This window comes from Diceros bicornis, unplaced genomic scaffold (assembly GCF_020826845.1).
Source record: "Diceros bicornis minor isolate mBicDic1 unplaced genomic scaffold, mDicBic1.mat.cur scaffold_93_ctg1, whole genome shotgun sequence".
Taxonomy (NCBI): Eukaryota; Metazoa; Chordata; class Mammalia; order Perissodactyla; family Rhinocerotidae; genus Diceros; species Diceros bicornis.
The window spans coordinates 902,382-914,848 of NW_026691823.1; the positions used below are offsets into that span (position 1 = coordinate 902,382).

The following is a 12,467-nucleotide window of genomic DNA, read 5'->3' on the forward strand; positions in this document are numbered from 1 at the left end:
ATTAAAAAGAATGTTTACCAATTATGAGTAAATTCTATTAAGTGATATCAAAAACTTCACAGTACTCTATGTGAAGTACTTGATGGACTCATTTTCATAGAATCATCTTCATCTTTGTGGGATGATAATAATTATCTACTGCCAAGTGCTTAGTCCTGTTAAGATTTCAATTTATAAAAACTTATTTTATTGGAAATTCAGCAGGACAGCAGATCTACAATTAGGTTTCCTATTCCTGTTAGACTGAATGAAAACATATATTTATTGGAAGGTGGTATAAAACAAATAACATATTATACATATTAAAATTAGAAGTGTTCTTGAGTCTGCTTTTTTATAGGTACACCTTGAGAAAGGGTGTTTGCGTTGACTCTGAATGCGTTTTTGCTGTGGACAGACCCTTTAACAACAGTTACCTTGTTCCCTTGTAAGAACACTGTTGAGCCATAGAGTGGGTTTCGCTTCCTTTATTCCACTACTGTCATTCAGAATAGATGGCAAGCTGCAAGATGATTCATTACTGTGAACGGCCGAACTATCGTCACACTCTTCTGTAGGGGCTTTTTTCAATAACGCTGCTGCCTACAGTGTTTAAAAGAAATAAAAATAAACTCTAGCCACATTCCCGTTGGTCTCAAAGACCCAGCCTTCAGACATAATTTTAGGTTAAGCTTTACTTTGGATTTAATTTGCTTCCTGACATTTAATTGAAATTAAAATGTCTTCAAGATAAAATAACATCTGATTATTTTGCAGCATAATTTAATTCTTTACAACAACTTACACTTGTAATAATACATTTTTTTGTGGCCTGAATCTTATGTCATGCTGAAGTGTTCTGCTTGTGAAGTACGTATGTGAAATGTGACCACTCTTGTGAACCTGGGCTGGTTTATCCAAGATCGACTCTCTCATTGCATGAATGCTGTTGGTTTGGATTGAGAAAGAGATGTGGAAAAATGTGACCTTGCAGTATCCCCATCCTTCCAGAAATGACCCCTGAACTTCCCTCAAATGAGAAGACTGTAGAAAACCTTGGTGGCTGAGAAGGAGACACTAAGCAAAAAGAGAATTGCCCTTATTTTAAAGCATAATTGTCAATCAAGGATAAACACACTCTGCACTTTGCTGCTAAGTCTGCTGGGGAGCTCAGGAAACTTACTAGCCACACTGCCTATCTGTTTTCAAAGGGCACCAAATTGTCTTACCCATATCGCCTCATGTGTCCTGGGCAGGGAGGTGGGCACAGATTTTATCACAGCCAACTTGAGAGGCAGAGAAAAAGTCAAAATTAACAGGACAGGTAAATACCCATGTCTCTTAATTTCTAGGTCAACACTCTTCCCCCAAGAAATAAAACTATACTGGTAACAAGAGTTAAACAACCAATGATGACATTGTCCCGCTGCTAGAGTGTGTTTCTCTCTCATTTCCTACTTGGAAGTGGTGATTTGCCCAGGCTGCTGGGAGAGGAAATCTCGGTGGTGGTGCTGACCTTTCCCTGGTCTCTGGCAACAGTAGTAAATACAAGGAAATGTCCAACTCAACCTGTAGAATGGACACGAGACTCTACAAGTTAATATGAAGAGCAAAACTGGACAAAGCCTCATAGGTCATCTTTAGTTTGAGAGCGAAGGGGTAACAACAGAATTCTCTAGTGAACAAGGGGGAAGATAATCATCTCTTCTCATGAAGATGCCCTGACAGGAAGAATCACAGAGGCAGAATATGGAAGATCTTGCCTTGTAAGTTTGGCTTTGAACATACAAGGCCACTGCCATCGGCCTTGATATCCCTGCAAGGCTCCTGCCCTCTGCCCTCCCCTGGACCAGCTGGCCACCTGGATCCACGGCCTATCCTAGGGGCCGGAGCAGCTGATTTTAGGGGATTTAAGGAATTCTAGTCTCCTCGGCCGAAGGACTTGGTGTCAAGTTAGCCTTGTAGCCAGCACCTGTCTGTGGTCCAGTTCTAGTAACCAGTTCTAGAGGAAGAGGTAGCTCTTCCTCTATTTACATAAAGTAGTCCCTGACTTTTACTCGAGTTGTGATAATTCTCTGTTGGGATGACCTGCATTGTATCCCTGTTTCTGCACACTGGGGTTCAGGTGTAGAGTCCTGCCCTTGAAGCTCAGGCCAGGGCTGGTTCCCATCACTGGCTGCCGTAATGCCTCAATCCCAGCTGCCTACATGGACCACTGTACTGCACCTGCTTCCAGAATCTGTCCAGGAAGACAGGTGTGAAGAATAGTGTCACCTCCTTGACCTGCCATCTCTCAGTTGTCAGTACGCAAGCTGAGCCACTGTGGCCTGTCTCATTTCCAGATCTCCACCTCTCCTGCTCTAGTCTGTCTGCTTCCACAGGGAGATAAGCTCCTATTCTGTGTGCCCAATCATCCTGGATCTATGAAAAGCATTTTAGAATATGAACAAAAAGAACTGACCCAAATTCTGAAGTGAAAGTTATAATTTTCTTTTCCTAAAATAATTCAAACATTCTGAGAGAGCCTCAAATATGTATTTCTTCGTCGTATTACCTTATGCAATAGCTGTAACTAATAATTTCTTGGCATGACTTCGTAATAGCCACTGTTTTAACACATATTTTAAGAATAAAATTGTTAAAGGACTTTCTACACTTTTTACTGTAGAATTTGCAGATAATGGAAACTGTTTTGGATTGTCAATGACTCAGATTACTTGTAACTGGGCCCTCAATGATGACACACAATTTATCTCACTGTTTTGTGCACCCCTTTCATATTAAGACCCTCTTTTGCTTTAGCTGGGTTCCAACTGGGTTTCAAAAGAACACAATAAAATGCTATAATAATCCTGCAAATGTCTTTCTAATAAGTCCTTGTATGCTTGATAAGAATACCACCACTGCTACTAGTTCTACACTCTGCCCTCTTTTTTTTTTTTTTTACCAGGGTGAGGTAAATAAAGTAGTGGGCATACTGCAGGTTTTCACTTATTTCATATATTTTATCCCATTTATCTTCACTACTCAATACTCTTATCTCTAGGATTTCTCTTACTTTTTTGATAGAGATGTTTATAAAAGGACTCATCTTTTAAGATAATCCTAGAGATAATTTCTCAAAGATGAGTCTTTTATTTTATAAGGATTTTGATGGATGGTCAAATTACATGAGAATGGTTGGCTTCACTTTACTGGACCACAGAGCCAACAAAGAGAGCAGCAGATCTGCCCAACGGGTCATTCATAAGGGAACCCACAATATAAATCCCTAATAAGCAGGTAATAATGATAAGCAGGGACAGAAACAAAAGTCAATCTCAGACAAGGAATGGTTAGAGGTTTCTAGTCAAAAACAACTTCTGCAGAGTCAGGAAAAACATCTGTAATACATTCTCAGGATGTACTGTTTGCAGATGCTTTAGCCAGGCATATTTCTAAGGAAGCCTCCAATTTGAAGGAGCTTGCAGTCTGAAACTGACAACCCTAACCCATACCTACAAAGAAACAAAAGCCCAGAGAAGAGGGAACAAGCTGCTTTACACAGCTCATGCTGGGACTGAATGGGCTCTGCAAATTGGAGCTCTCTATCTGAAAAATGCCACCAGACAACAGTTTTACCATGGGCTTCCTGATGGTGCTTATGAATAGACTATGCTTGGGTGTCAACTTATCTGTTAGCTAATAAAGGCTCTCTTTGATTTTATACATTTGGAGCCCAGGAGGGAGACTGGGGACTGTCTCAGTGTTCTCAGCAGTCTGGAGCCTAAGTCAATAGAACAAACTAGTTCCTCACTTTTCTGCCTTTCCAGGAACCAGGAGAAAAGGCTTAGAAATTCAATGCCAAGGCACACACTATTTGTAGAATGACTGATGGTCATATTTCAGATCTTAGAAAGACAAATCGTCCTATGATTTACACTTAGCAGGACACTTAGAATTACCAGCTCAATTCTACCACAATTTTTCTCAAAGGTCAGTTACGGTTCCTGCTAGGTCTAGAACCCCAAGAGTCATCTAGGCTGCCTCTTAATTTATATCCAGAAACTTAACTGTGATATTCAAATGCATAAATAGACAGATGAAGATAATAATGGAAAAGACTTTGTGTCCAAAATATCATTAAGAAAAATGAAAGGCAAAAATCAAACTGCTCAAAATATTGCAACAAGTTGTACGAATTTACATAAAAACAATTCTTACAAGTCAACAAGAAAAAACATTACCTAATAGAAAAATGAGCAAAGGACACGAACTGGCAAATTATAAAAGAAGAACCACAAAGGGCTCACAAATAGGTAGGGGAAAAGTTTGACCTCAATGGTAATATAAAGGTCAAATGAACAAAAAAATTGGATGTCATTTGCACTTCTCAATTTGGTGCTTAAAAAAAAAAAAGTTGATAGCACCCAGTTTCATAAAGTGCTCAGATTATATATATATATATTTTCCTCCATTCCTTGTGACTTTGATGACCCCTCCAGAGTGAGATCTGGCAGTGCAGAGCAAAAGGCTGAAAGACACACATTCCCTTCGACCTAACAACTCTACATCTAGGAATTCATTCTAAGGAAATAGCATGGATATTTGTACAAACTGAATTGCTCAGATGTTCTTTGAAATTTTTTTACTACAGGAAAAATTAAAAACAACTTAAATGTTGAACAGGAGGCTGGTTAAAGGGACAGTGGAATAGCCACACAGGGGTCTCTGCACAGCTGTTGGGAATGATGTAGAAGAAGATGTGATGGTATGAAAGGAAGTTCACTTGTGACAAGTGGGAAAAAAAGAAGCTATGGACACAAACAGTACAACCCATGTTTGCCAATATATTAAATATTAAAAACCATACACCACAACGTCAACGGGCAATTTTATTTTCTCCTTTTTGTTTACCTTAATATTCCAAGTTTGGTTTTCTTTTTTTTCCTGCTAGTTTTTTAAGACAAACACATGCTAGCTCCAAAGGAATCTGATTTCTGCGACGGATGGTACAAATACAAACAGAAGCGAATGTGAAAGCATTTAATAAAATTACATTTCCTTCTGTATGTAAATCAGTGCTGTTAACGCAGATACAGAAAAGCAAGAGAATTAAAAACCACGGATGTAGACAGTAGATGACAATCTCCCCTAATACACAGATTTAACTGACTTTTTCCTCAAGAACCTTCCTCTTGCACACCAGAAGTAATTTTTCAATGTTTAAAGAGAAATGCAAGCATCATTACCTAAGGTATGTCTAAGTTATACGAAGGGGATTTTATCTGTGCAGCAATTAAAAGAAAGGGGAAAGTATTCATATGAGCCAGCAAATGAGTATTCAAGAGAGAAGATCAAGAGAACAGTCGATCCTTAGGGAGAGATGAAGGGATTTCTGTGACTAGTCATGTGTCTTTCTGGTATGTGTGGTGGGGGCACTCTATGAGTGCCACCAGTAAGCCACTCTGCTTTCCCTGGAGAAGTTCTCCTGGGTGGAAACAGAGATCAGTTAGGAGAGAAGGAGTATTAAGGCACTTTGTGTTTTAATGAAGCACCCAACTCATTTTTTTTCCCACATCAAGTAATTATAAATTTTTCTGATTTAAAAGCCTGCAGCTCAATTATGTAATTGCCTAATAGGGTATGCGGGTGCTGTGGATCTTATCTGGTCTCAAGGGGACATAATCCGAGTTTCAGCGGCTTTAATGATATATTTACTCAAGAGACAGGATTGACTCTAGCTGACAGCAAGGGGACCCACAGGTAAACATCATTTACATGTGACTGTTTAATTAGCCATTTACCCAAGAGATCAAAGTAAATATTTCTGAGCTTCATTAGACTCTTAGCCAAGTAATTTTTAGTAGAACTTTCTTAAATTTTGAAAATCTCTTATTTTTAAGATTTTTATCTACAGAGAAATATGTAACTCATGCTATTTACTAAAGGTGTATATTGTTTCAATACAGGGAAACAACCAAAGATACTTGATTTTGCTAATAGTAAAAGCATGACATGTAAATCAAAACAGTCCTAGAACTCACAAAAGCATTTTGTTCTAAAGTTCGCAAGGCTTGCCCTGCCCACGTCATTTTGGTAACATTGTTCTTTACGGCTGTGCATTTCTTCAGTCACAACCTAACCGTTTCAGAAACTGCCTGCTTACTTCGATTTTTAAGGACAGATTTTGTGATTAATTTATTGGTAATTTTTATGATTGTCACTAAGATGAGATCAGGATGATTTAAAAGGGAACAAAAAACCTACGAGGGGAGGCAGAATAGCACTTGATTCATAAGTTATTAATTGGGCAGCCCCTTCTCATTAATAATGGAGATATTGGGCCGGCCCTGTGGCTTGGCGGTTGGGTGCGCGTGCTCCGCTGCTGGCGGCCCGGGTTCGGATCCTGGGCGCGCACCGACGCACCGCTTCTCTGGCCATGCTGAGGCCGCGTCCCACATACAGCAACTGGAAGGATGTGCAACTATGACACAACTATCTACTGGGGCTTTGGGGGAAAAAATAAATAAATAAAATTAAAAAAAAAAAAAAAAACCAAGCAACACTGAGAGATCCTTTAAAAAAAAAAATAATGGAGTTATTATTTGAAAAATTATGAGTGGATTGGTTGTCTGGAAGTGGGAATACGTTTTCTAATATAAACGACACCTTTTAAAAAAAAGATGACTAGATAGGAAAGGGCAGTAGACCACTACTTACTTCACCCTTGACACGGCTGAGATGTGACCTACTTGAGTGAACAAGAATGGAGTACAATGTTGTTACAAAATGGTACTAGATAAAATGGACAACAAAACCGGAAAACAAATCCTTCTTAGGATCTACATTTATTGGGCCAGCCCAGTGGCATAGTGGTTAAGTTCCCCTGCTCCGCTTCAGCGGCCCAGGGTTTACAAGTTGGGATCCCAGGCGTGGACATATGCATGGCAGGTGCATCAAGCCATACTGTGGCAGGCATCCCACATATAAAGTAGAGGAAGATGGGTATGGATGTTAGCCCAGGGCCAATCTTCCTCAGTAAAAAGAGGAGGATTGGCAACAGATGTTAGCTCAGGGCTAATCTTCCTGACCTAAAAAAAAAAAAGAAAGAAAAAAAAAAAAGATCTACATTTATCAATAGGTGTGGAACGGATCTAAAAAACACAGGTTTTTCCTCAAGAACATGGTTCTTTCTCAAAAAACAGTCACACAACTGGTATCATACCTCAAACAAAACAAAACTATAGGTTATTTATTGAGTCACAGGAAGTGCAGTGAAATGAAAATATGTGTGGGAAGGATAGCACAAGATTACCTCTGAAAAGGGGCATGGGCTTGAGGAGAAGCGCACAGGGGCTGTATTTCCATAATAATTTATTTCAGGAGAAAGAAATTGGGGAGGAAGGAGGTTAGAGGAGGGAGACGAGGAGAAGGAGAAAAGGAGGGGAGAAGAAGAGGAGAGAAAGAGCAGAAGAAGGGAGGGAAGGTGCGTGAAAGGGGGAGAGAGAGAAGCCAAGAGGGAGGGGGAAAAGGAGGACGGGTAGGAAGATGAGGAGAAGGAAGAGGAGGAGCAGGTCTGAGATAAATAGGGTGCAATGGTAACAACACATGTGAGTCTGGGCTGGGAGGCATGGGATTCCTGGGTTCATTTTATCACTCTATGTTTGTATGTTTGAAATGCTTAAAAAAAGTACTTCTACTCTCTTTTAATCAAAGGGGCAAAGAACGGGGGGCTTGAGAAGGACTGAAGGTGCTCTGAGAGGCTTGAGGGGTGATGGCCGAGGCTCTGGACCGCACAGCCACACAGGTGTGTGACTTCAGTGCAGAGATGGCAAGCCGCGCCTCCGGGAGGGGCACATGCAGAATCCTGGAACTTTGTGCATGATAAAAATAAAAAGCATCAAAGCCAGAAAACCCTATATTACATATAAGGATGAGAAAACATACATGAAACTAGACACGTTCACAAGACATTAAATTCAGGAAAGGAAAGGCCATCTCTCTGAGTATATGGCTTCTCCAGGGAATGACGAGGACCACGACGGGAACGCTCTAAATCTGGCTCCTGGGCTGGAGCCCCTCCTGCCTTCCTTGGGAGTCTGCTCCATGGGTTCCCTGGTCTCTTCAGCAGCTCACGCTCCCCTCTGCGCCAGCTCCTGAGTCAGGCCCCTCCTGCCTTCCTTGGGAGTCTGCTCCATGGGTTCCCTGGTCTCTTCAGCAGCTCACGCTCCCCTCTGCGCCAGCTCCTGAGTCAGGCCCCTCCTGCCTTCCTTGGGAGTCTGCTCCATGGGTTCCCTGGTCTCTTCAGCAGCTCACGCTCCCCTCTGCGCCAGCTCCTGAGTCAGGCCCCTCCTGCCTTCCTTGGGAGTCTGCTCCATGGGTTCCCTGGTCTCTTCAGCAGCTCACGCTCCCCTCTGCGCCAGCTCCTGAGTCAGGCCCCTCCTGCCTTCCTTGGGAGTCTGCTCCATGGGTTCCCTGGTCTCTTCAGCAGCTCACGCTCCCCTCTGCGCCAGCTCCTGAGTCAGGCCCCTCCTGCCTTCCTTGGGAGTCTGCTCCATGGGTTCCCTGGTCTCTTCAGCAGCTCACGCTCCCCTCTGCGCCAGCTCCTGAGTCAGGCCCCTCCTGCCTTCCTTGGGAGTCTGCTCCATGGGTTCCCTGGTCTCTTCAGCAGCTCACGCTCCCCTCTGCGCCAGCTCCTGAGTCAGGCCCCTCCTGCCTTCCTTGGGAGTCTGCTCCATGGGTTCCCTGGTCTCTTCAGCAGCTCACGCTCCCCTCTGCGCCAGCTCCTGAGTCAGGCCCCTCCTGCCTTCCTTGGGAGTCTGCTCCATGGGTTCCCTGGTCTCTTCAGCAGCTCACACTCCCCTCTGCGCCAGCTCCTGAGTCAGGCCCCTCGCTGTCTTGTCTGGCCCACAGCAGGGCCCGCTCCTCCCCGTCTCAGTCCCACTCCAAGCAGACAGAACTCCCCAAGGCGCAGCAGAGACCTCATGACAGCCCCGCTCGCAAAGCTCTACCGGCTTTTCAGAATCTACTCAATAAACACCAACTCCTTAGCCTAGGCTGGACCCGGCACAGCAAGGCTCCACTCCCTCGGACCTTCTCGCCCCCAGCCCACACACCAGCCACGGAAGACGGCTCTGTTTCCCGGGTCTGGATGGAGTGGAGAAAGAAAACCAGGATGCCACAAGAGGCTTCTAAGTTCCTTGGAAAATGCTGTGGTAGATATGCTTAATTAGGTTAGCTCCAAAACCTGAATCAACGTTATGTAAGGAGTTGAGATTCCTACATAAAACACTATGCAAAAGGCCTGAGAGCAGAAAGTTAAAACCAACCATAAAACCTCACTATTATTTAATCTTTTTTCAACTATGTTAACCATTGCTAAGAACATGACTATTTCCTTAAATGAATAATTTGTACATCTTGAAACTTATTAAAAAAAATAAAAATTACTAACCCCTGTCCTCTGGTCCACGTTTTTGACTGGAAAACTTCAGACTTCCTAGCTACCTCTTCTGTGATAGAATTATCACGTTCTTTCAAGGTGGCCATGTGCTGACCCAACTGTGCCCTCAATAAGCCTGAGGCTGACGCTTGTTCAGATCTATAACACAGAAATAGGAGACACATTAGAAATTTGTAGTATTGGGTTACTTATGAGATTCCCATATTTTCAAAGGCCCCTTAATCAAGTTGGTAGAAGATAGTTCATCCAGAAAAGTCTAGAACCTAATATATTCTGGACTAAGGGAATTTCCAGAGTCTTGGTATTTCTTTTTTAATTTTATTTTGGTTATGATTTCATTGCTAGATGAGCATTCTCAACTTTGGCTGCATACTGGAACTACCTGGGGAGGTTTGCAAAATCCAGGTGCCTAATGCCACCCCTACAGAGTCTAGTAAAATTGGCCTGAGGTGTGGTCCAGCCATTGGGATTTTTTAAGGCTCACAGAGCGATTCTAATGCGCGGCCATGGTTTCAAATCACTGCACAGATAGTCAGCCTCCTCTTAAGTGTAGTTAAGAGAAACAGATCACATTTCCATCTCAACAACAGTTGATTCCTGTTATATACTTACTATGAAATTTTTTAAAAATTAAGATATTATTAGGAAAGAGTTAAAAGGAAGCCTATATTGCTGCCTAGACTACGGTATTTAGATACTAAAAGGAACCAGGTTCCCTTAGGGAAATGCCCTGTTCTAGTTCTGGGGCAGGAAATGTACAAGATGAGCCTGGAAAACCTTGTCATACCAGAAAGCATGGAAGCTATCAAAGACTACTGAGTCATGTCAAAAGGCCTCAGAGGCCATCTTGAAAGGGTTCCTGCTGGCCAAAGATGGGACAATTTGAGCACCAAAAAGAACAATGAGTGCAATGGATTTAAACACAGCAAATATATAAAAATGTACAAGTTCATTTAAAAAATAAATAATAAAAAGTTTTAAAAATAATAAAAAATCTTTGGATTCAGCCTCAAAAAGGAAGGAAATCCCATCACATTCTACAACATGGATGAATCTTAAGGACACTATGCTAAGTAAAATAAGCTAGTCACAAAAAGACAAATACTTTATGATTCCACTTACATAAGACACCTAGAGTAGTCAAATTCATAGAAACAGAAAGCAGAATGGTGATTGCTAGGTGCTGGGAGAGGGAGAAATGGAGAGCTATTTAATGGATACAGAGTTTCAGTTTTGTAAGATGAAAAAGTTCTAGAGATCTGCTGCAGAACAATGTGAATGTACTTAACACTACTGAGCTGTACACTCAAAAATGGTTAAGATGGTAAATTTTATGTCATGTGTGTTTCACCAAAATTGAAAATATAAACAAATAAACAAACCTTTGGAGGCTGCTAGGGAAACAACTTGATATTCTGAAAATTGGTAAGTAAAGGGATAGAATCAAGCATTTATCCTGCCTTTGTGGTCAAAAAATGCATTTCACAATTAACAAGTAGTTGCTGGGAAAAGTTCTTCCAACTAATAAATGCAGAAGAAATTAACAAATTAGAAAAGTCACCATTTTGTAAGTCCAAATTAATGAATGCATCTAGGAAATGATCATAATTTTGTGGAAACTGCATAACAGTAAACTTTATACTGAAGCATCAGTCTATCAATGTTCAAACCCACAGAGCAGTCTTCCTAACAACATGACAACCAGACATCACATGCGGCCTGAGGGGGGTGTAATAAGAAGTACAAGCACTGGGGCAGCCCGGTGGCGCAGCAGTTAAGTGCGTGCACTCTGCTTCGGTGGCCTGGGGTTCGCAGGTTCGGATCCCAGGCGTGCACCAACGCACCGCTTGTCAAGCCATGCTGTGGCAGCATCCCGTATAAAGTAGAGGAAGATGGGCATGGATGTTAGCTCAATGCCAATCTTCCTCAGCAAAAAAAAAAAAAAAAGGAGGATTGGCATCGGATGTTAGCTCAGGGCTGATCTTCCTCACAAAAAAAAAAAAAAAAGAAGTACAAGCACCACCTATGACGTTGTCTTGCCAAAATAACTGGGCTGGAGTATAATCATGTATCTGGATTGAACCAGCAGTTTACAGGTGACAGCATTTCGATCCTGATACAAACAAAGCAAATGTAAAATGACTTTTTTGAGATAATCAAGACAAACTCACAAGAAATAGGTATCAGATAAAGTAAAGTATCTTGTTAAATGGTAATGTATTATATCCTTATATGTTAGAGATATAAGTATTTGTGAGTATTTATAAGTAAAATATGTTGTCTCTTTTAAACTACTCAAAGAAAAAAGTGTGGATGAGGGAAAGATAAAACAAGACTAGCAAAATGTTGACAACTGGTGGATCTGGGTGAGGGGTACATGGGACTTCATTATGTTATTATAGTGGCTTTTGTGAATGTTTTAAAAATTTCAAAGTAAAAAGTTAAAAAACAGTGTACTAATGTCTGCAACTTACTTGGAAATGCATAAAAATAAGAGATTGTGACTGATGGATGGATGGAAATATGAAGAGACAGACATATGGGAGTGCAATCAAATGTCAATGGTAGAATCTGGGTGGTGGGTATATGGATGCTCATTACACAGTTCCTTTTACTTTTCTGTATGTTTGGAAATTTTCATAAGAAAATATTTGGAAAAAAAGTAAGTCTAGGTACAATTCAGAACCTTCTTTAATAAATCTTAATTGTTATAATCTTTGCCTGACCTAACTCTAGTTTTTCCCAAGAGTTGAATAAAGTGGGATGGGTCATCGGAATCCTTGAACTTATTTAAAAACTTCCCAGAATGATTCTAAGGTTTCTGGCTGGTTTGGTAGAAAGCCCCTTCAGCAACTTGCCTTTCTTGGTTCTGTCTAGACCTCACCAATGTCATAATGCACCCAATTCCTTTGTTCTGTTTCTATGTAAATGAAGCAACTTTTTTCTACATTTGGTTTCACAAGAGATTTCCCTACCGGGAAAATGCAATCACAGGCTACCAGCAAATTCTAGTCCATTCAGCCGTTTCATTTCTCATAATGAG

At 41.4% G+C, this 12,467-nt stretch overlaps 1 protein-coding gene across 1 annotated transcript in view; it reads right to left on the minus strand.

The window, feature by feature from the left end:
• Positions 1 to 12,467, minus strand: part of LOC131403876 (centrosomal protein kizuna-like) — a 68,158-nt gene that overhangs the window by 18,044 nt on the left and 37,647 nt on the right. Inside the window, 4 exon segments of the mRNA XM_058538112.1 lie at positions 417 to 582; positions 1,209 to 1,265; positions 9,416 to 9,444; positions 9,447 to 9,562. Of these exon segments, the coding sequence (XP_058394095.1) occupies positions 417 to 582; positions 1,209 to 1,265; positions 9,416 to 9,444; positions 9,447 to 9,562 (368 nt within the window).